The sequence below is a fragment of the Camelus ferus genome, chromosome 19 (genome assembly GCF_009834535.1).
Source record: "Camelus ferus isolate YT-003-E chromosome 19, BCGSAC_Cfer_1.0, whole genome shotgun sequence".
In the NCBI taxonomy this organism is placed as follows: Eukaryota; Metazoa; Chordata; class Mammalia; order Artiodactyla; family Camelidae; genus Camelus; species Camelus ferus.
The window spans coordinates 4,558,336-4,582,285 of NC_045714.1; the positions used below are offsets into that span (position 1 = coordinate 4,558,336).

Sequence of the window (23,950 nt, forward strand, 5' to 3'; positions counted from 1 at the left end):
GCCAGGCAGGCAGCAGGGGTCTGTGACGGTCCTGCTTCTTTGCCAAGGTACACGCTCTGACCTGTAGGAGCATCTAATTCCTGCCCAGGCTTGGTGCGGAGGGCTGTGCAGACCTTGTGGCCAAACTGCAACAATTTCTCAGCCTCTGAAGCTGACAAAAATGAGTTTATGCAGCCAGCCCCCCGCAGGGCTGATAAAGGCCAACTGGGGTGTTCTCAGGCTTTCAGGAACTGGGGAGCCCAGCACATCACGTGTGCGGTAAGTGGGGGCCGGCTGCTGGCCTGGCCACTTCCTCCTCTGGGGGCTGATGGAGGGGCCTCTTCTGCAGGGACCAAGGCTGGATGAGGCGGCCCCGCCTGTCTTCTGGGCTTGCACAAAGGCAGCAGGGGAGGAGCCAAGGAGGCAGGTCTGGAGATGAAAGGGGCACCCTGGGCACCAAGGAGGCCAGCGAATGCAGGGAAAAGACCCTTTCTCTTGGCTCCTGGGATGTGGTAAGGGCTGTCAGGACAGGAGGCAGAGGCATCTGCAGCTGGTAAGGATCAGATCACCCTCCCTGTTCCTTCATCCACAACCATAAGCTTCAATGGGAAAGTGAACCACCAACCACCAGCATCAACACAGCCCTCACTACGTGCCAGGCGCCATTCAAATTTAATCCTCATGACCACCCAAGAGGGGTGAGCTATTCTTAGGCTCATTTCACAGATGCAGAAAACAGAGGCAAAAAGCATTAATTCCTTTTCAATGATCACTCAACAAACATCTAGTGAGTTCGCCGATACTTGGCTTTTTTTCAATCAACGTTAAATCAGACTTAAGATCACATTTTTCAGTCCCAAGAGTTTGAAAGCCACATGTGAGTAGTGGCTACTCTACTGGATGGCACAGGGACAGAGCATTTCTATCAGTGCAGGAAGTTCCAAAGGACAGCACCGCTCTGGGTGCTGCCAAGGGTCTGGGGACACAGCAGTGAGCAAAATCCCCGCCTTGGGTGAGTGTACAATTCAGTGGGGAAGACAGATGGTACACAGACAAAGAAATAAACATACAGTGTGTCAGTCACTGACAAGGTTCAAGAAGAAAATCCAAGTGAAATAAAGAGGGTAGTGTGTTCCAGATGGTGATATTTTAAAAAGGTGACCAGGGAAGGCCCCTCTGATTTGGAGACATTTGGAGGAAGTAAGGGAGCAAATACGCATATATATGGGGGAAGAATATCCCAGGCAGCAGAACAGCAAGTGCAAAGGCCCTGAGGTAGATCCTATTATTATTCTCATTCCAAAGAAGACAAAGTTGAGGCATCAGCACCAACTTGGTTAAGTAACTGCCCAAGATCACATAGCTGGTAACTAACGAGCAGGCTGAGATCCAAACTCAGCCAGTCTGGCTCCAAAACTAACACCCTTCACCACCATACTGCACTGTTTCCCACAAATTAACTCACTTGACCCTAATGACAAACCTATAGGGTAGGTGCGGTTATTAGCCCCATTTGATAGAGAAGGAGACTGAGGCTCAGAGAGGTTAAGTTACTGGCCCAAGGCCACACAGCTGAGAAGAGGCAGAGGTGAAACTGGAGCTTGGAGGGAGTGACTTACTTGATCACGGGAGTGTAGAGGCTGTGAAGACGGCAGTAAAGCCTCACACCCTGAAAGAGAAAAAGAGGGAGTCTAGGATCTGACCACACCCTTCAGGGGCCTCCATATCCAGGCCGCTGGGAGAGATGGCTCCCAGGACAGAGGAAGAGGGTGAAGGAAGGAGAGGGGACCAATGCAGGCAGTGGAGGTGGGGCTGTGGGGGCGGGGCCGTGGGGCAGGGTCGTGGTGGCAGGGCGGGGTCCTACCTTGGACATGATGTCCTCCAGCTCACTCCGGGCCTTGTAGGTGCCGTCATCATAGCGGAAGCGGTACATCACCTGCTCGTTCTTGAACTGGTGCTTGTCAGAGACTAGAGGGACCCAGGGCCAGTGAGGCTGGGCACACCCCCCTCGGCCCTCCTGACCCACGCCCACCATCGTCACCCAACCTTTGGCCAGGCTCTGTGTCTAGCACAACTGTACTGAACCCCCTCCCCAAATTCCAATGCAGAAACTAGGGCCTCCTGCTAAGTGTGGGGCCCAGCTGAGACCTGTGGCTTGGAGTAGGGGCATCTGCCAGTCTTGCAACAGGCCCAGAAATGCCTCGCTCCAGCCTGAGCTGGGACCCATCTGCCCAGCCTCTCCCTGGACCTAGATCATGAAGGCACTGGGGTCTGAGACCATGCCGTCAAGACTTAAAGAACCATCTCTACACAACGGCCCTGAGTCGCCCCTGGTGCTTCTCTCTCTCACTCTCTGCTTTGGATCCATTAGCAAACCTGTAGGCTCTTCCTTCAGAACATTAAGAATCAGACTCTATACTCCCACCCTGGTCCAAGCTACCCTCATCTCCCACCTGGGCTATCACAGCTGTCTCCCTGCTGGACGCCCACTGTCGCCTGGGCACAACAGTCCACTCCACACAGTGGCCAAAAGGATCCTGCTAAAATCTAAGTCCAAGCAGGACTAAGTCAAACACAGCACTGGTTTTCTACTGCACTCAGAGTAAAAGCCACAGACCCTACAATTCCCTATAAGGTCCTGAACCTCATCCCCTGAAGACTCCCAACTGGCCCGTGCCCTCTGACCTCCTAACACTAGCTGTTCCCTGAACAAACTGCTTACACTCCTGTCCTGGGGACTTCGCACTGGCTGTTCCCTCTGCCTGGAACCCCAATGCCTACCTGGCTCCCTCCCTCCCCCAGGACTTGGTTCCACATCACCTTCTCACCTTCCCAACTCCCCCACTCAAAACCGAACACCCGCCCTGCTTTCTCTCCCTCCCAGCACTTACCACCACCTGAATACATATATTTTACTCATCCTGTTTGTTACCTTCCCCCTCCAACTAGAATGTCAGCCCCATGAGGACCAGAGTTTCCATCTGTCCTGTTCACTGCTATGAACACATGAAAAGCACTCAGTAAGTATCTGTTGAATGGCTAAAACTTAAGTGGTTCTTGCCTTTTTTTGAAAGGACAGATAGAAAGTTCTATTCCCCTGCCCCTAACTTTTCGAGGTGGCCCTGCTTTGCTGGTGCCCTAGGTGAGAGCTGGGCCTCTCAGCCCCGAGAGCAGTTTTATAAGGGCAGCCACGCTTCTGGGACCACACTGTGCCCAGGGAACAGGCAGCTGCATAGAAGTGTAGATACAGCCTCTGAGTCAGTGGAAGCACAGTGCTGTCGAGGTTTGACCTGGTCCTACCCCCTGGGACCCAGCCCCCACTCACCATGGTGGATAATACCGTTCTCCAACAAGGCCTGGCCCAGGTTCACGCCTTCTTCTGTCTTGCTAATTTCGCCAATTTCCAGGAGCCAGGCAACAAACTCACTGCCAGGAACAGAAGATGTGGTTGAGAGGACCGCCCCAGTCCTGGGACCACAGGGACCAGCACTAAACTGGCCTGACCACCCTACCACCACCACCACTCCCAGGAATGATAGTCAGAACTGGGAAGCAGACTTAGGACCCTACAGGCCTGGGGGTCATGCTAAGGCCTGATGCTTTTCCCCCCTGACAAATGGCAGAGAGGTGGGTGTGAGCAGACTCTGGGCCCCACCTCAGGCTCACTGGATGGGTGAATGGGTGGATGGATGGATGAATGGGAGGGAAAGAGAACAGACACATGAGTGGATAAATGAATGAAGAGTGAGTAGATGACAGATGATCTGACAGATAAATGACTAAGTGGCTGGACAGACTTGTAGGGTAGGTGGGTGGAGGAAGAATGGACGGGTGAATGATAAGCAGAGGGATAACTGAGGAGATGGTGGGGGGAATGGATGATGGATGACTGGTCAGCTGGATAGATGGAGGGACAGAAGGAATGAAGAAGCAAACCAGCCAGTAGAAATAAGGACCCAGAAAGCTGACTGTGGAAAGTCAGAAGAGCTAATGGTGATCAAATCATGTCATTCTCCCACTGAAAACCCTCCAGTGGGCTTCCTGGTTACTCTCGGAAAAAAATCCAAACCTGCCCACATGATGACAAGGCCATGTACGAGCTGCCCCCTCCCCATCTCCAATACCTTTCATTTATTTTGCTTTAGCCACACACACCCACTGTTTTCCCTTCTTTAAAAAATGCCAGACTCTTGCCTGCCTTGGGGCCTTTGCACTTGCTGTTCCCTCTGCCTAAAAACACCCCTCCCCAGCTCTTCACAAAGCATTTCTCTTTCATATCTTTACATCTCAGTTCAAAGGTCACCTCCTCAGAGAAGCCTTCCCTGACCATCTCATCAAAAGCCCCTTCCCTGCCCCCATACAATCCATCACATCTTTTGGTTTTACTTCCTTTTTAGTACTTATCACTGGAGTTGACCTATTTACAGATTTATTTTTGTTTATCAGTCATCTGCCCAAACCAGAATGTCATCTCCATGTTGATAGGGATTTTTGTCTAATTCACAGCTCTACGCCCCCTGCATCTGGTAGAGGCTACAAAGCACAGTGGGGCTCAATAACTATTTTTTTGAACAAATGAAGGAATGAACCATCAAACAAGAAGGACCATGTTGGGGCGAGGAGGAAGGTCTCACTCAGAAAGAAATGCTCACAAGCCCAGAAAAAATCAGGCAAATCAAATCCAACGTGACTACCCAGTGGGGCAGAGGCTCAGCCAGACCCCAGGTCCTGGCTCTTGGATTTGCATTCGGGCTCGGTGCAGAGCTCAACCCACGGAAAAGTCAGCAGGAAAGGGGTGAGCCGGGAACGCGGGGCAATCTGTACTCAGTGAAGGCAGGTGGCAGCTGGCCAGAGCGCGGGGCTCTCCTGCTTATCGAAACCAGCTGTCCCGCCTCCAATTACAGGGCCAGAGAGGGGCAGGGCTATTTTTAGCTTTCCAGTGTTTGGCTGAGCAAAGACCTGCCTTGTGTGTAGGTAGTGGTGTGTGCTGAAGCATTCAGAGGGCCCGGGTGCGGGCCCAGGAGGTGTAGAAGAAACAGATCTATTTCGTGGAGCGGGAGCCCCGAGTGGGGAAGGGATTGTTTTGGGTCCTGTCCACCCCCGCTCTATTCTCAAAGTCCCAAAAAACAGGCAGAAAGAAAACTGCCAGCAGCTGAGGGAGGTGAACAGATGTGGAGTGCCCACTCTCGGAAGCTGACACTCAGCCTCCGGCTGCCCACCAGCTGTCCCATGGGGGCCACCTCTGGCACTGACTGGCGGCCCTACGGCCAGGCTGCGGGGTACAGGAAGTTCCCCACAGCAGCTGCTAGAGCAGAGAAAGGCAGTCCAGAGGACAGCAACTGTGACCTGTTTCTGCCCTGAGCTGAGTCTTACATCGTTTTGAGGAACAAGGAAGGTTCACAGCCTGCTGGGCAAATTTGGGCAAGCCTCTGTCCCTCTCTGGGCCTCGAGATCCACCTGACAAGTGGTTCATTCAGGGGCCTTCTGAATTTAATGGGTAACCTTCTAATCACATTGAGTCTTGAGTTGGGATCTAGCGTACAAAACCATACAAAATTCACTCTAACACATGAACCTTAAACTCTCGTGAATGAGTAAAAGGGGCCACATGGAAACTCTACTGAACCAGCCAGAACTTCTGAAGACGGCAGCCAGTCAGTGCGGCCAACTGTGGCCACATGGGAAAACTAAAGCATCTTACAACTTTTCGAGAGAAGCCGGAAATCCAGCACTTCCTGTGAAATCTCCCAACTTTTAAATGTTAATATTGAATCCAATATTTTCTGAAAGCACCATGTGGCTCACAGAAAACACATCTGCAAACTGCACTAGGTCAGCAGGACACCGTCTGCCACCAGTGGGGTGCAAGGAAGGGTGTTGTAGGCAGAGGGATCAGCATACAAAAGGGCCCTGAGTGAGAAGTAAGGTTAGGAAACCAGCAATCTGCCAGCTACTGGGGGCTGGGGGACAAAGAACAGCAAGATCCAGTCTTCCAGAAAGATGTAACTTGGAGCAGTGTGAGGTACACTGGGGACAAACGGAACAGGTCAGCCTGTTCTGGCGAGGAGCCTGAAATTCAGGGGATGGGGGACTACTTGAAATCATGTGTCGGTCTTCATCCCTCTTCCTTCCTGCTCCCAGTATCACTCACCCAGTTAACATGCATTTCACCTACTGTGTGTCAAGTCCCAGGCTGGGCACAGGGGATACACAGGTCTTTGCATTCTTCCAAGATAAGCCCCCAAGCTGAGACCTAATGTCCACTCACCCCTAGTACAAGAATCCCATTTTTCTTGCCTGTCTCTTCCATGGCCTTGAGCTCCACAAGGAAAGAAACCTGGGGTTTCACATTCATCTCTGAGACTGCACTGCCTGAGATGCTTCTGGGAGACGTCTGTGGCCACGTCTGGCAAATCATTATTCATCAGCTATTTCGCGCTAATATCCTGCACTTGTGCCCACAGGTGGACGACCCAGTGAGGCCTCTTCCACCTGGGCGCTCCCGTTCTGGTAGACTGCAATTAATGAACGACATCTAACTCTGACAAGAGTGAAACCAAAGGGCTTCTCCTTCCAGGAAGCCTTCCCTGACTGCTCTGCCAGATAGAACATCACAATTTGTCCCCTGAGTTCTTAAAAGCTCTAACAGTGCCCTCATTCAGGGCCTGGGTAATGAGTTCATCCTCACCTCAGTCTTGTGCATAAGCTCTTTCCACAGATTCCCAGAGCACCTGGAATAAAATCTGAACCCCCTCACCCCTTACCTGCCTGACAACCTCTTTGGCCACTCCCTCCCTCCAGCGATGCTGGCCTCCTTGCTGTTCCTCAATGACTTACTCAAGGCTCATCCCAGCCTTTGGGCTTTCGCACATGCGGTTCCCTCTGCCAGGAACACTGTTCCCCCAGATCTTCTCATGGTTGGCTCTTGCTTGTCATCTAGATCTTGGTTAAAATGTCGCCTCCCCAAAGAGGCCCTTCCTGATCACCCTGGCTGAAAGAGAGCCCCTTTTCCTCAGAGCCTGACATCAACCCACTTTCTTTCTGCATTCATCACCTAGCTAAAATTCCCTTCCTGATTTGTATTTATCTCCTTGTCTGTTTTCTGATTCCCCTGCTGGACGGTTACCTCCATAAGGGCAGAGATTTCCTCTGTCCTGTTCACTGCTGGCACACAGTAACACTGAACGAATGGGATGGATGAGTGAATCAATTTTGTCTCCCCCAACTAATCTGAGGATCCCAGAGGGTAAACGCCATCTTCCTCCCATGATTCCTGCACAAAAATACAGATTTTATTCCTTGTTTCTTCTTCATGTGGCATCGATGAGTTTGTCTCCGACAACGGCAGAAACAGGCCGCTCCTCAACCCCAACACACATTTCCCTTACTCTTGCCCACGATGTGCTGAGCATGTCACAGGCATTTTCTTGCTGTATCCTCTGACAATCCGGCAAGGCACGTTTTATTATCTCTCGTTAACTGATCATTTACTGAGGCTCAGAGAGGTTAAGAAACTTGCCCAAAGTCACAGAGCTAGAACATGGGGGAATCAAAACTCGACTCCAAGTCTGACTCAAAGCCCAACCCTTGACGGTTATAAAAATAAATTAGACAATTTTGGGGTTCATGGAGTCCCCATCTAGTTGTAGAGACAGGTAACTATCAAGGGAAGATTAAATGTGAACAGAAATGAAAATGGATAAACACAGCAGAGTGAGGTGGGAGAGAATCCTGGGTTCAAATCCCAGCCCCCAACTTGTGGCTGTGTGACCCTGTGCAGGACCTTCTCCCCTCTGTGCCTCACTGTCCTCGCCCTTAAAATAGGAATAATGGCAGTGAACTGCCTCAAGTGTCCCCTGAGGGTTAAAAGGCATGACCACAGGGCAGCACCTGGAGCAGAGGAAGGTTCGATAACCGTGTGCCTATGATTGCTGGTTCCTTCCACCCGAGGGGACCAGAGCTGCTCCTGGAGGAAGAGAAGCCGGGCCCGGGCCTGAGAGGAGGGCCCCAAGCCCCCCGGGGCTGGGTGCAGACCAAAAGCCTTGCGGGGAGGAGTTCTATTAGCTTGTTCTCCTGGAGGAAGTCTGGTCCTTAAAAGCCCTGTGATTACAAAACAAGCTTCAATCCTGGCCCCGCTTCAAATGGGCAATAAAAGAAATCTCCCCTAATCCTTCCTGAGGAGACGGAACACTCTGCTGAAGCTCTAATCACAGACAGGTTATCCCATCCGGCTCGACTAAGCTCTCTGAAGGGTTTGGCAAGAGAGGGGGCGGTCCTCTGACCCTGGGGGACCGGAAGCAAACCCCTCCTGCGAGAAAAACCTCCTTTCTGCCCAGGGATTAGGGATTAGCTGATGGACTCCAGCCAGGCTGCCCCTTCCCTTCCCTACATCCGGCAGACCTGGGGCCCACACTCCCTTCTCCACAGACCCTCCAGGGAAACGTGGAGCTGGGGTCACTGATTCTGAGGGCAAAAGGGCAGCCTGACTCCAAGGCATCCCAGACACGCCGCAGGGTCCCAACTACCCCCCAGACTCCCTGCCTGGCCTCACCAACCATAAGCCTCAGACTATCACCACTTAGCTCGCCCCCCGGCTCCACACTCAGTCTCTAACCCCTATCCAACACCTGTTGGATACACAAACGTCTTCTGGACATCTCAACCTCAACGCGTCCGAACCGAAGTTCCAGCTTCCCTGCATCCCGGCACCTTCCGCACCCGGCTCCCGCAGCGCCGCCCCGGCCAGCGCCCTTCCGCCTCTCTGCGCGCGCCTCCCAGACTCCTTTGCTCAGGCTCCTCCTCCAAGAGGCGGTCCCGCCTCGTCTCTCTCTACCCCTCCCCTTGCAGATTTCATGCAGTCTCCTGGCTTTGAAGACCATCTAAATGCCCACATCTCCTGCATTTAGGTCTCCAACCCGGACTTTCTCCCCGAAGTCACGATGTCATATCCATCTAACAACTCCCCTCCATCCAGGGGGACTGTCTTAACATAACTGTCCAAGTGGAACCTCTAGGCGCTAATTGCGCCGCCTGAAACCTCCTTCCGTCTCCTTTCCTTTCTCAGCAAGCAGCAGCTCCACCTTCCAGGAGCTCACAGTCCCTAATTCCCTCTTTCCCCACCCCATCAGCAAGTGCTGTCACCTTCAAAATGATCCAGGGTGCAACCACATGCCCCTACCTCCACGGTGACTACCCTAGTCCACATCACCTCTCACCTGTGTCTATGGCAATATAATAATTACAGTGGCTTTTATCCGAGGCCCCTTCAAAAGCTTTTGGGAAGTGGGTGGGGTACAAGTTAATAAATTTCAAAGTCCCAGCCTCACAGGCAAGCTTCTCTCCCAAACAAGCTTCGTGAGGTCAGGAGCCCCAAGTGTTGTTCTTCCCACCCCGAGTGTCAAATACCATCTCTAGCACACAGTAGGGCCTGGAAATAACTTGATGGTTTTACAGGGATTGCATTTCTTCTGCTTCTCTCAGTCCCCAGCCCCCTCCCCTAGGTGAATGACATTTAAAGGTGGGTTTAGGATTCAATCCTATCCTACCTATGTTCTCACCCTTTGATCCTCAATTATAAAACGGGGACAGGGGAGGGGGAAGGGTATAGCTCAGTGGTTGAGTACATGCTTACTATGCATGAGGTCCTGGGTTCAATCCTTGGTGCCTCCATTAAAAAAAAAATTAAATAAATGAAACTCAATTACCTCCCCTTAGTAAAGAAAAACATGGGGATGGGGGTAATAATGTTTTATTATTAGGAAATAATGTATTTCCCAGAGAAATTGGAGGCCCTAAGAACTGAAGGGAGGCCTCAGCCAAGCCAAAAACACCTTGATCTCAGACTTATAGCCTCCAGAACTGTGAGAAAATAAATTTCTGTTGTTTCAGCTGCCCTGTCTGTGATACTTTACTATGGCATCTGAACAGACTGATTCAAGGGCCTACATTTGCTCCTCCAGCCCTTCCAAAACCTCTGAAATCAACTCCTTGTGTTAAGTACCTCCCTGCTTGAGATACCTATAGGGGCTTCTTTCCTTGAGTGTTAGAGCAGTGTTTCTCAATCCATGGGGGACAATCCATTCATGGTTTGTGAAATCAATTTCATGGGTTTGCTCAGCATTATTTTTGAAGTGAATGAAGAAATGAGTAGAATAGAACAGAACAGAATAGAAACAGAACAGATATTTTTAGAGAGCATGAAGCACAGTAAGTTTTGTGAAACTTTGGCTTCAATCATATATTACATGGAAGTGTGTATCAGGTCACAATATGAAACTTAGATTTTGCAGTGAGTTGTGGTCAAAAACATTTGAAAGACCTGACATGGCGACCCCACTACCCTTGACCTCCAAGGGCTGTTCTTTGGGATTCAGGGTGCTTTAGTGGCTCTGCCCAGGAGGGCTCCTGGGGGAAGGAGCAGAGCTGGGAAAGCCAGGTGGGTGTAAACGGTCTGCCCATCTCCAGCCTCCAGGGACCCAGTGGAGGCCAGGGTGAGGCCACTCACTTGCCGAGGAAGCACTTGGGGATGGTGCTCAGCTTTCTCCGCCGGTCCTTGATCAGGTTCACCTTCTTGTTCATCATCATGTGGTAAAGCTTCTCCCCCTTCTCCGCGATCATGACGTAGGCGTCCCGCTCCATGCCCAGCTTCAGGCCTACGGAGGGGGCATGGTCAACACCAGCACTGGGGTGCAGAGGAGGTGGGCCTGTGGCTCCTGAAACCCTGTCCCCAGCTGCCCCCAACTACTGCCACAGCCAGCAGTCATCCATGGGGCACTCACTGCCTGTAGTTCAGTTCCAGGCACCTGCCAATGACTCTGTACAAGAACCTTGTAGGAAAGGGTGACTAAGTGCCCCCATTTTACAGATGGCAAAGCTGAGGCCCAGGGTAATAAGCAGTCTACCCTTCAACCTGAGGATGGGTTTCCAAATTCAGAAGTTATCAGAAAGTCTTACTGAGATCTTCCTTCTGGGCCAGGGATGGAAATTTGCTTGTTTCTCTAGACAATAACACAGTATTGACCCTAATCACTGTCCCATATTTTCTACTTGGTCCCTGTCCAATCCTGACAATAACAGCAATGACAAATAATAATAGCAAATGCTTTTACAGCACCTACTCTATGCCACTTAATCCTCATAAGAAACCTACAAGTTCCATTATCCCCATTTTACAGGTGAAGAAACTGAGGCCCAGAGAAATTAAGTTCTCTGTCCAAGGTTGTCCATCTAGAAGTGGTAGAACCAGGATTCAGACCCTCAAGTTTGGCTCCAGATCTGCGCTCTGGACCACAGCAGGCACCACCCCTGTAAACTCAGCTGGGAGATCGGGGTTTAGATGACACCCCAATTCTAACAACCAAGGCCCACTCAGGCCATACCCTATTCATGATCATATATATCCAGCACTGACCACAGCACTCCATTCTAACCACAAAGATATTGATCAGCCACACCAAGGCCAGGCCACACCCTTGACCCTGACCCCCAGTCCTGACCATACACTCAGCCCTGATCAATGTCAAAAGTCACAAACTTGCCCCAGCAGGGGCCATGTTTGGTAGTTTATTTGGCCTAAGCATTTTAATAAATTTTGATGCAACATTTTTAATCAGGAAATATCATTTAAAAACCCAGATGTCTAGCTTCTCAAAATACAAAAACAAAAACAAAACCAGTGGATCTGGCTGTGCTGGGCCCACATTCATTCCTAAGAGACAATGATGACTTGCACTTGGGAGGAAGTAGGGAGAGGAGACAGGTGGATGGACTTGGCATATGTGGAAGGCAGAGTCAAAGGGACTGACTGATCTGTTGAATTTGGGGAGTGGGCAGACACCAAGACATCAGGGGTGACACCAAGAGTTTGAGCTCCTGGATGATTGAAGGAGCTGCTTATTGAGATGGGCCAGTCGAGGGAATAAACAGGATTGGGGAAGAAGATAGGGTGGAAATCAAGGATTCTGATTAGACATCGTAAGGAGGATACATCTATGACACGTCTGAATGGTGATTTCAGGTGGACGCAACACAGATATGGAGAAAACTGGGCCTCGGTTTCTGGCCCTGTAAAGCTGGGCACAGGGACCATTTTGAGGACCTTATGTCAAATCTGCACGTGGGATCAAATCCAGACTTCATGTAGCAGCATCACAACCCTCTGTGGCAGGAATTTTTACCTCTGTGTGTCAGACCACATCCCTGAGGTCTGGAAAGCAGAAGCAACTCGCCCCCAAACACACCTTGTCCTCTCTTCCCAGCACGGTGGTCTCTGCGCAACAGTCCAGCACCCACCCCCAACCCCACTCAACCATCACACCCAGCTCTGCACTTCCTATGCAAGCTGCCTCAGAGGTGCCCAGGCCCAGAGATTCATGACCCTAGTTAAGGGCAGCCCCCAAGGACCCTCCTCTCAGACGAAGACTGGGTGAATGTCAAACAAAAAGAACCCCACGTGAAGGAAATAGCACCGCGGAGGGAACAGAGACACATAGGAAGCATCTTAGCTACCAACCCTCAAGGGTGAAGGAAGACGGAATCTCAGGGCAACCAATCATACTGGCATGACCTTGGGCAAGACCCTTCCCCTGGGCCTCAGTTTCCCCATCTGTCTAGTGGGCTGAACCAGATGACCTTGGGTGAGCTGAGATACCACCAAGTTATAACAGTCCCAGAGCTCCCTGCCCCTTCAAAGTCTTGCTTTTTGTAGCTCTGATCTTTCTGGAAAGGGCCCTGGGCCCCTTCCCTAGACACAGCTCTCACTCTACTGAGTGACCAGACTAGGGGAAGCCATATTCGCCCCAGGGGTGCGGGAACACCCCCAGCCACTCACTCTCGCGCTGCTCCCGCTCACGGATGATGGCGTCCAGCCACTTCTGCTTCTCCTCTGCAGTCTTGGCCATGCAGACGAACCACTTGTTCTTGGCTGTGTTGTGGATCTTCCAGCCATTGGTGACAGTGTAGCCGTTGCTATGGTAATCCGCTGGCAGGGGCAGGAGGCAAGGGTGGGTCAGCAAGAGCACAGTCCTACAACTCTGAACATTCCCCACGACACGCTTAACGAGTGGGGTCACGGGACCAGCCCTCCCTGCTCCAGAAAGTCAGGGCGGCAGGGGCATCAACAGGATCCAGATTCGGGAGATGAACTTAGCACTCTTCAAACGCTCACCCCGTCTCCTATCTGTTCTCTGGTGGGCAAGGAAGACCTGCCAGCAAAGAGCTCTTCCAGTAACTCAGTCACAGGGGCTTCATGCAGGAAGGACTCACGGGAAGACACCTGCCGGCAGCCTGGGACTGCTTCCCTGCCTCCTTGCCTGTCTCATTCAGGCACCTGGACTACTTAAAACCCAAGTGCAAGCCCAACAATGCTACACCTCAGGCCCTTACACACCACTGGCTGGAGATCAGCAAACCTCTCTGAAAACAGGCTGACATCCAGGGATGCTGACGCCAGGCCCATAGGTTTCATGAGGCTGCCAAGGGGGCCTGTGGCTCAAAACCAGTTCAGAATCCCTGCCCTTGACAAGCTCAAGGGCAAATACACCAAGAGGTGTACACACACGAATACTTACAAGATCGCTGTTCTTAACAGTGAACAGCAGAAACAACCCAAATGTCCCTCACCAAAGGAATGGGTAAACTGAGGACTATCTGTGCAATGGAACAGTACATAGCAATGGAAACCAACAAGCCACTGAGAACCACATGCAGAAACACAGACGAACCTCACCACCATGGGGTTGAGTGAAAGAAGCAAGATGGGAAAGAATGTACAGTATAGTTTATGACCATTTATATAATTAGAGAACAAACCAGTGACCACCAGTGGAGAGAAGGAAGGCAAAGGGGTACAAAAGGGGTATGGGATTAAGGGATACAAATTACTACATATGAAATAGATAAGCAACAAGGACTTACTACACAGCACAGGGAAATAGAGCCATTATTTTACGATAATTTTAAATGGAGTATAATCCATACAAATATTGAATTGCTATGTTGTACATGTAAAACTAATACAATGTTGTAAAGTCAACTATACCTTAATTTACAAAAAAAAGAAAATCCATTTTCTGGGCCAGTGCTACCCAGAGAAACACACCATGAAATAATAATAATAATAAATACATATATAATTTTATATATATTTGTCATCATATAACTATCTAAATAAGGTTCAAAAACAGACATTTTGATTAAAGTGTTTAGTAATGCACATTTAGGAGGTAAAAGTATTTTTAAAAAGCAAGAAAATAATCATCACAAAATTCGGACAGCAGTTACTTCTGGGGGAAGGAGGCACTTTGACCAGGGAGGGGTACGTGGGGGGCTTCTGGGGTTCAGGGAGCATTTTCTTTGTTAACCTGAGTGGTGACCACCCAGGGGTTTGCTTTCTGTACATGTGTTTTAGGCACTTTTCTGTAGGTAGGTTACCTTTCCCAACCAAAGGGAAAAACTAACTGCAACAGACATTGCGGCACAGAGCAGGTGGGCTGGGCTCAGGCAGGGCTGGGGTCGGGCCTACCTGTCCCGTCCTCCACGTTCTCCACCTCCATAACTTCAGTGTTGATTCGACCCCTGAAGATGTACAGGGAGCCGTTGATCGATTTGGTCCTCTTGGTGGACTTCTTGCCCCCTGTGACCCTGAAAGACAGTGGGAAGTCAACATCCCCTCTGTCTCACCTCACTGGGGCTCAACCGTCTTCAGCAGCACGAAGGGAAACCGGGCAGTAAACAAGAGCGCCCAGGGACGGAGGAGAGTGGGAACTGAGCCAGAAACATGGCGTTTTGGCTGGTGGTTGGGTGATCTGAGCAAGTCACTTCGACTCTCAGCCACAGCTTCCTCACCTGAAAAATGGGCTAACAGCCTTGCTGACCTCCCAGAGCTATTTTTGAGCCAACAGGAGATGTCGATGTGAAAGCAACAAGAAACAAAAGAAACCCATTCTTCTAGGCTAGAAAAAGGGTAGAGACTTTCCGAGTATCCAACAAACAGAAACTTCCCGAAATAAGACCAAATGGGAAGGACTGTGGAGTGGGCAGTCCATCCATCCATCCACCTACATCTACCTACCTACCATTCATTCATTCACTCAGGTGAATCCTCTAGCTCATTCATTCAGTTACTCAGCAATCCAACTAGTGCTCCTCATGGGAAGGATACCAAGCTGGCACCAAGGGGAGACGTTCACCCATGCATTCAACAAGTGCTCAAGAGAAAACCTACTGGGCACCAGGCACCATGCATCTGGGTGCCAGAGCTGCAGCAGGGAACAAAACAAAGTCTCTGAGAATACAGCTTGCAATTTGGAAAGGCAGGAGGCATCCCAAGAGCTCCCCATCATGCCCTCTTCTGGTCACTACCCGCTACAGGCGTAAGCACTCTCCTGACATCTAACCTTACGGATTCGCTCTGCCTGTTTTGGAAGGTCGCACACGTGGAATCACACAGGGTGATGGCGATGGACATCTGGGTTGCTTCCAGTTTGGTGCTGCTGTGAATGTTCTGGCATGTGTGTTATGCAGAACATCTACGCACGCTCCTTTGGGTCATCTACCCAGGAGCTGAACTGCTCAGTGATACAGATGCACGTGATCGGCTTCAGTAGATACTGCCAAGTCGTATCAATTCTCCCATCCCCAGCGGCAGAGGGACATTCCAGTTGCTCCGCATCCTCCACAACTGGTATTTCATTTCTCCTTCTGGCCATTCTGGTGGCACAGAGGAGTGTCTCTAATAAAGATTTCATCTTTATTTCCCTGATGAGCCCTGAGGCCAAGCACCTTTTCATGTTTATTGGCCATCTGGTGTCTTCCATTGGTCCCTTAAGCACTTTTCTGTTGGGTTGTCTTTTTCTTAATGATTTACAGCAGAGCTCGGAAAACTTTTTCTGAAAAAGGGCCAGATAGTAAACATTTTTAATTTTATGGGCCATATGGTCTCTGTTACAACTACTGAACTCAGCCCTTGAGGCATGAGAGCATCCACAGGCAACACAAAAATGATTGGGCATGGCTGTGTGCCAATAAAGCTTTATTTATAAAAATAAGCAAAGGGCCAAATTTGGCTTATAGGACTTCTTTATATATTTTGGTGGGGTTTTTTTTTTTTCATTTTTTTATAGGGGAGAAGTAATTAGGTATTTATTTATTTATTTTTATGGAAGTACTGGGGATTGAACCCAGGACCGCATGCATGCTAGGCACATACTCTAACACTGAGGTATACACTCCTTCCCTTTATATATTTTAGATATGAGTCCTTTGGAGAGTGGACTGCAAAGATCTCCTACTCTGTGGCTTGCCTTTTTTACTCTCTTCCTGGTATCTTTTGATGAACAGAAGTTCTTAATTTTAATGTTGTCTGATAAAACTATTTTTCCTTTATAATTATTTTACTTTTCATCCAATTTAAGAAACCTTTGCTTACCCCCAGATCAGGAAGATAGCCTCCTATGCCTTCTAGAAGCTTTTTTTTTTAAACTTTCACGTTTAAATCATTGATCTATCTGAAGTTGATTTTTGTATATTGTGAGAGGTGGGGGGTCAAGACTCATTTTTTTCCTTTTGGATATCAAACTGACCAAGCACCACATATTGAGCCATACTGGTGTTTTTGTTGAAATTCAAAAGATGTAGGTCTACTTCGAGATTCACTGTTCCATTCCAATAATCCATTTGTCTGTTTTCACATCAATACCACATTGTCTTAATTACCGCAGCTTTATAGTAAGCCACGGTATCAGTAATAAAAGTCCTACAGCTTTGTCCTTCTTCAAAATTGTCTTAGCTATTTTTGTCTCTTTGTGTTTCCATGTAGATTATAAAATCATTTACATACACACAACCCCCCACTCCTGGAATTTTTATCAGAATTACATTAAGGTTCTGGCCAATGTTTGATGAGAGAATGCAAAGCCCTTGCTGATGATGTGGAGGTGAGGGAGGTCAGAATCAAGGACAACCAAGATTCTGGCCTGAGATCTTGGGTGAATGGTGGTACCATTTACTAGGAATGAGAAAGATCTGAGGAGAAAAAAATCTGCGCAGGAATTGCAATGAAGAGTCATGTTTTAGACCCAAGTTAAGTGTGAGCTGTGTGTGACACACGCAAGGGAAAATATGCACTTAGATTTCCTCCACCTCACATACCTTGTGCCAGGCATCATTCTAACCACTGTACATGTTCTATCTTACCTAACCTATAAAGACAACCTTATGAGATGCAGACTACTTTCATCCCCATTAAACAGATAGGAAAACAGAGGCACAAAGAGCTGACAGGACTAGTGAGGGATGGAGCCTCTGTGTCCTTAACCACTACACGATGCCAACACCTCTAAGACATTAAGCAGGCAGTTGAGATATATGAGACTTAGCTTCTGCGTCTCAGTTTCCCCTTCTGAAGAATGGGGAAGTGAGCTTTTAAAACTCTCCCTTCCACTTCCGACATCCAAGGAGCCTCTTCTTTTGAATTAGACCAGAAGCACTCTGAGTCAGAGACCTCCCTGATCCATGTCCCCGATGGGCAGTAGCCAGCAGAACAGGCAAAGACCAAACAGGAGGCAGAAACCTGTAACCTACCAGCATCAGGCGTTTCCTGTGGCCACATCAGTCAGGCCGGAGTTCCATCCACCACTACCCAACCCACTGAGACCTCTCGGAGCCCTGCCCTCTGGCTCTTGATCCAGAGGCAGGAATAGTGGCCGCCTGTCAGGCTCTCTCAGGAGACAGATGCACCCTCTCCCTCCAGCCAGCCCAGCTCACTTGCAGGATGGAGTTCAGGAAACAGCCTTACAGGAGCTTGTGGCAGCCACAGGACAGGCCCTAGAAGGCCCACCTGGAGTCCAGTCTGGTCAGCATCAGCTGTTATCACTCCAACAGGTGCGACCCCGCCGATGGAGCAAGGGCCTGTATGCAGGTGGCTGAAGGCTGAGCAAACTTGGCCAATGCTGGGAGATCACAGAGGCCTGAAGGGACATTCTGTTTTCTAAACCTCAGTGTTCTGGGAAAAGTGCCTGTTTCAGACAGCCCAGGGCGGGTGGAGGGGAAGGGCTAGGGTTGGACGCTGGCAGTGGCCTTGGCACTGCCAACAGAGGACTCTCAGGGTGGCCCCAGTGTGAACAGGCAGGAAGCAAGGAGAGAGAAGAAGAGGGCAGTGATGGAGGGATGGGAGGACATGAGACACATGCAGACAGACTAACGGAGTGAGTGGGAACAGAATATCAAATGATAAAGAGACACACTGAACTGGCCACCCACAGACGGTGAAAGAGGGAGACTGAGGCCTCTGCCCAGAAGAATCAAGTTCCAGAAGAGGGAGGAAAGAATGGAGGGGGAGGGGCCGGTGGTTGAAGCACCTACTATGTGCCAGGGGCCAGGTGCTGCACCCATGGGATCACACTGCATAGGACACATCATGTGTGGAGGTAAGTTAACAGTAATACCTGCTACTCCTTATTCTGCACATTTACTGTGCGCCGGGCACAATGAACACATTTGTCCTTCACAATGACTCTACGAGGGACAGGTGATAATTCACCCTTTTTTACAGATGAGGAAACTGAGGCAGGGAGGCAAAGTCACAGAGCAAGAGAAATGGCTGAACAGGGATTCAATATGGAGCTTGGCTCTGAACCAAGAACTACTGTAAGAAGGGGCTTATCAACCCCATTTTACAGACGAGAAAACTGGCTCAGAGAGGTCAGGCTGGAGCAAGAAGACAATGAGATGCCACCGCAGACACAGAACACCCATCAAAGGTGCCTCACCTTCACCTGAGGAGGCCAGCAGAGTCAGACAAGGAAAACAAGGCTCAAAGACAGTAAGTGACAAGCCCAGAACCACAAGGGAAGATGGAGGTGATGCTGACAGTGGAGCCCAGGATTGGGACCTCACGTCAGCCCTAGCTTTTGCTAGATAAAGGAGTAAAGAAGCCTCTGGAAAGTCATTATTTCATCCCTAAGACAAAGTAACAGGAAGCTGAACTCAAAAAGGGCTGCACTGGTCAGTTGAGATTGTCCTCTACTTGCTGGGCAAGAAAACTGAAAGGCAGGAGTTCTCTTGGTCCATCTATCTACCCACCCACTCATCCATCCAACCACCCACTGACGATCCTACCCCTCTGTCTCTAACTTTCCTTCTCTCTAATCAGTCATCTATCCATCCATCAACTCAATCATCCAATCATCTAACCTTCCATGTGGGAGTCCAACCACTCTGGCAACTATCAACCAATCATCCTTCAACACACCCATCCAACTGACCATCTATCCACTAATCTCCAAACCTCCACCACCCACCCAGCCTCCCAGTTTTATGACCATCCATCATCTACCCACTCACTCAACAGAACCATACATAAACGCCCCCAACTCACTTTTCATCTAATCACACTTTTGCCAGCTCAGCAGGTCTTCAAATCCATTTCTCCAACTACCCAGACACTCGTATATTCCCCTCACTTTTTATCTATCCCTCCATCCAACCATCTCCTCAACCTCCAACCACTCAACCACTCACTCATTCGTCTACTCATTCCTCCATTCCTCCATTGATTCCTCCACAAATCAATTCATGCCTGCATCCACAACCACTTCCTCCCTGCCGCCCTTCACCTACATCCATTCATCTCCCAGGCCTCCAACTACCCATCTCTCCCTCCTCCCATTTGCCCACACATCCAGTCACACACACATCTGCACCCGTCTACCACTCATCCACCCATCCATTCACTCTACAAAGTTTAAGAAGCTCCAGTGAGACACACAAAGATGACAAAATACTATCTTTCCCTCAAGAAACTTAACAGTAGAAGAGCCCCCTCCCCTCAAACCATCTGCTTTTGAATCTGAGAATCACAGGATGTTGGTGGCACAAAGAATCTCCAAACTTCCATGATCATCTCGACCTACACTGTCCACTATGGCAGCCACAAGCCACAGGTGGCAACTGAGCCCTTAAAAAGTGCCTAGCACAAATTGAGATGTGCTGTAAGGGTAAGGCACACACCAGATTTTGAAGATACACTGTAATTTTTTTCAAATGCAAAATGCCTATTTAATAATTTTTAAAGTCAATTAAGTTGAAATGATAATATTTGGGGATATATTGGGATAAATAAAATATATTACTTAAATTCATTCCACTATTTCTTTTTACTTTTTTTAATGTGGCTACTAGAAAATTTTAAGTAACATTGGTTCTCAGATAGTGCTGATTTAGAACAAAGCCCTCAACTCAGAAGAGAAAAGGGAGGCCCAGAAAGAGAAGTGACAAGCCTATGTTGTCACCATGAGAAACCGTCAGAGTTCAACCCAACCCCAGCCTCCTGGTCCACCCGGGCAGCCCTGCCCCGCCACCTCCCCAGCAACTCACCTGGATTTCCGCTTGCAATAGACAAGGAGGTTGTCAAAGAGGAAGAAGGCTCTCTCCTGGATGTTGCCCGCGGAGATTTTTAACAAAGTCCCTTGCAGGAGGAGCTGAGTGCAGATGTCCGTGAGGTTGGAGCCCTGGGAGAGTGATGGGGGGGCAGGGTGCAGTGTAAGAGCTGGTAAATCCAAGAGAGCACTCAGGGATACCTCCTTCCTTCCCAGAGACAGAGCCTGCCGCTGCCTCCTGCACCCCTCAAAATCAATACACCACCGTGGGCACATCTGGGAGCAGAGAACCAACATAATCTCACCGATGGCTCCCCTCTGCTGAGTGTGCCAAGACAATGCTGGCAAGAACACAGAGAGGACCATTTCACAGAAGAGAGACTTGGGGCTCAGCGAGGTGAAAGGACTCACCCCATTCACACAGCATTAGTCAGCATCTGGCTTTATTTTGGGTTTTGTTTTGGTTTGGTTTTTGCCAGTCCCTTCCCTTTTATTTATCTGTGTCTTGACCTGTTATTTTACCTCCTCCACAAGAATGCCACTTCCACACAAACAGGAAGTATTATCAAGCATCTATCAAGCATTTGCCACTGCATTCCCAGCACCTACCACACTCTCTGGCACACAGCAGGTGCTCAATAAATGCTTGGAGAACAGGTGACAAACACAATGTGAACACCGCCAGGGGCAGGATTCTGAGAGCACTCACTCTAACTAAGGATGTGAGAAAAGATGGGAAGGAACAGTCCCGAATTCCACCTGGTCATCTATGCTCAGTGTCGGGGGTGGGCAGGGGCTAAGATGCCAAGTGAGTGTGATGTTTGCTGAATCTGCGTGAGGATCAGGGCAGTGTGGTCAGGAAAGACACCGGGGAGGAGTGAGATGGGCCTGGGAGGACGGTGAAGATGAAGAGGCTGAGGACAGGGAAGAGGCACGGTTGCTCCTGGGAGGAATCCTCAGACCTGGGGACCACACGTGTCCATCTGGAGCTCTGAGGGGACCAAGGCAGGGGCAGAGAGATCACAAAGTGCTAAGAGAGAAAAAGCAGGAAGGAGGTCTTGGAGGGCACAGAGTGCCAGCTAGGGCAGTCCCCTGGGAGTCCCCAAATCCATGCTCTTTTCCCGTCACAGGAAAAGTTTTAGCTGTTTAGTGGGTACATGGTTGCCCAACCAGACTCAATTTCCCAGCATCCTCTGCACCAGGGGTGGCCGTGTGACTACATTAAGGTCAGTGTGCCCCACTTCTACATGGTTTCTCTCCCCTTCCCCCTCGCCCTCTTGCCATAGGCTGGGAGACGGCACAGTACTGGGATACACTGTAGCAGATGGTGGAGGAAGGGGTTGGAAGGGACCAGGGCCTGAATGGAGCACAGCTGCCGTAGCCTGCATCAGTACCAAGAACTAAATTTTTATCTCATTTAAGCCATTGAAATCTCTCTTTCTTACAGCTCCCAACCCCGTACTTTAATACATCAAGATAAGGATGGAGGCTCCATCAAGAAGTGGGCAAGGCAGTGCCTCTGACATTTAGGCCCCAGGGATATTATGCAAAAGCGGTATTTTAGGGGAAATTCATTTGACAAACCTGCAGATCACAGTGAAGGGAGAGACAAAGAGAAAGGATGCTGTCTCTGCCTGGAAATGAACTTGGGGAGGAAGGAGGGAGAGGTGTTTACATAATCTCCTTCCCCAGACACTCAACACCCAGAACCAACACAGAGTTCGTACCCAGAGAGATCTGCTAACTTGATTATTTCTGAGACCCAGTACGGGGAACTGGTTTTGGCAACTCAGAAATTAGGCTGTCTGCTAAGTGCTGTCAGAGCTGGTTTGCTCCACACCTATGGCCAGGCTGGATGCAGCAAATCCATTTGTCCATTGGTGCCAGAGACCCCCTCTGGGGCCCACTCGGGGTCCTGGGAAACCAGCTTCTTTGCAGACAAGAGCTGTGTGGCCCAGGACAGGAGCACGCACCCATTAGCAGAAATCACAGCCCGGACGCCTGCGTGCTGCAGGCAGATGTGTGATTCCCAAAGCACAGTGATGCAGCGAGGTAGCACACCTGCTGCCCTAGAGCTCAGGGCTTCCGTCACCAAGGGCCCTTTAGAGCTCCAGAGTCCTTGCAAACAGGGTGAGTGTGACTCCCAGGGTGATAAGGCTCCGTCAATGGCCCACGGGCCAGCTCAGAGCAGACAGCAATTCTGCAGTGCCTCGGAGACCACATGCTTCCTGTTTCCTCCACCCACCTCACTCACCCACCAGCCCTTCCAGGCTCCAAAGGGGGATTTTAGCTGCCAGTATATGAATCTAGTGTCAGCTGCAGGGCCCAAGAGTCTGGAGGTCACACAGGCCTAGATCTGACCACTCTGCCAATGGAGAGGAAGCACACTCAGCCTGGGAAGCTGCCTCTGCAGCCTCGGCCAGCGACAACCCAGCAAACTACATCTGAAATGCGAAGGACACTCCAGGGAGAGATCCCTTCCACCCCAGCCCTCCTAGGAAGCCCAGCTGAGCCTCAGTCTCCCTGGAAGCCCTGAACCCAGGTCAGGGGTGGTCTGAGGATCAGATACACAGGGAAGAGGCTGAGCCTCGAGGTGTCCACCAGTCAGGGCTGGAGACCTCTTCAGTGTGGGACCAAAGTAGGAACATTCAGAGATGGCAAAAGCTACTGCGTGCACAGGGCTGACATCTGCCGCCTACGGCTCTAGATATCTTACACAAACTCTTAATCCTGACGACAGCTCTCACTTTGCAGATGAGAAAATTGAGGCACAGAGCAGTGAAGTGACTTGTTCAAAGTCATATCGTTGGTGAATGAGTGAGCTGGGATGTGAACCCAGACAGGTCGCCCCACTGTCCTACCCACTAACCTCTACTACCCTATGCTGCCTCATAGAAGGGACTCCGAAGGGTTTTTTTTATGCACTTACTGGTCTGAAGCAGGGGTCTTTGAAGGGGCGAGACCACATTCCCTTGGGAACACAAGGCATCCCCGGGAGGGTGGGAAGAACATACGGGAACCTCTACTGATGATCGTTCTTTTTAACGATTTTCTGTTTCCTCACCCCTGCTCCCTTTTGTCCCCTGTGGGTGAGGGAGCAGTTGATGGTCCCTTAAACCAGGGCTCCCAGAGCCAGCAGGAGCGGTGTGTCCTCTGTCTTATTAAGAACATGCACTTGTTTTATTACCATGAGCTTCTCACGGAAGTCTGTGGGGCTGGCATCTGGAGCGTCCCTCCGCAGGAGGGCCAGCCCGCACTGGGATGATGAACCCTAGCCAAAGTTGCACGATGCTTTTTCATCTAAAAAAATGAAGAAGGAAATCCCGCTTTGCTGCCACAGCTCCTCCTGACATTTATTGAGCACTTACTCTGAGCCAATAAGCAAAGCACTGTTCTGAGTGCTCTGCAGGCATCCGCTCCCCGAATCCTCAAGTGACCCATGGGGCGTCCTGCCATTCTCCAGACTTTTCAGATGAGGAAACTGAGGCAAAGGAACCCCTCCCTCTATGAGCAGAGGGGGCTGGCTCAGATGCTCACCTCCACAATATTGCAACACACTGCCATTTCCTAATGCTCAGTAAGATGGATTTATGGAT

General features: G+C 50.0%; 1 protein-coding gene across 1 annotated transcript in view; it reads right to left on the bottom strand.

The window, feature by feature from the left end:
* Positions 1–23,950, bottom strand: part of PREX1 (phosphatidylinositol-3,4,5-trisphosphate dependent Rac exchange factor 1) — a 175,746-nt gene that overhangs the window by 48,713 nt on the left and 103,083 nt on the right. The window contains exons 7-13 of the mRNA XM_032461329.1: positions 20,353–20,486; positions 14,501–14,619; positions 12,809–12,958; positions 10,484–10,631; positions 3,305–3,405; positions 1,844–1,947; positions 1,599–1,648 (exon numbers count right to left, since the gene is read on the bottom strand). Coding sequence (XP_032317220.1) covers positions 1,599–1,648; positions 1,844–1,947; positions 3,305–3,405; positions 10,484–10,631; positions 12,809–12,958; positions 14,501–14,619; positions 20,353–20,486 — 806 coding nt within the window. The remainder of the gene's footprint in view (positions 1–1,598; positions 1,649–1,843; positions 1,948–3,304; positions 3,406–10,483; positions 10,632–12,808; positions 12,959–14,500; positions 14,620–20,352; positions 20,487–23,950) is intronic.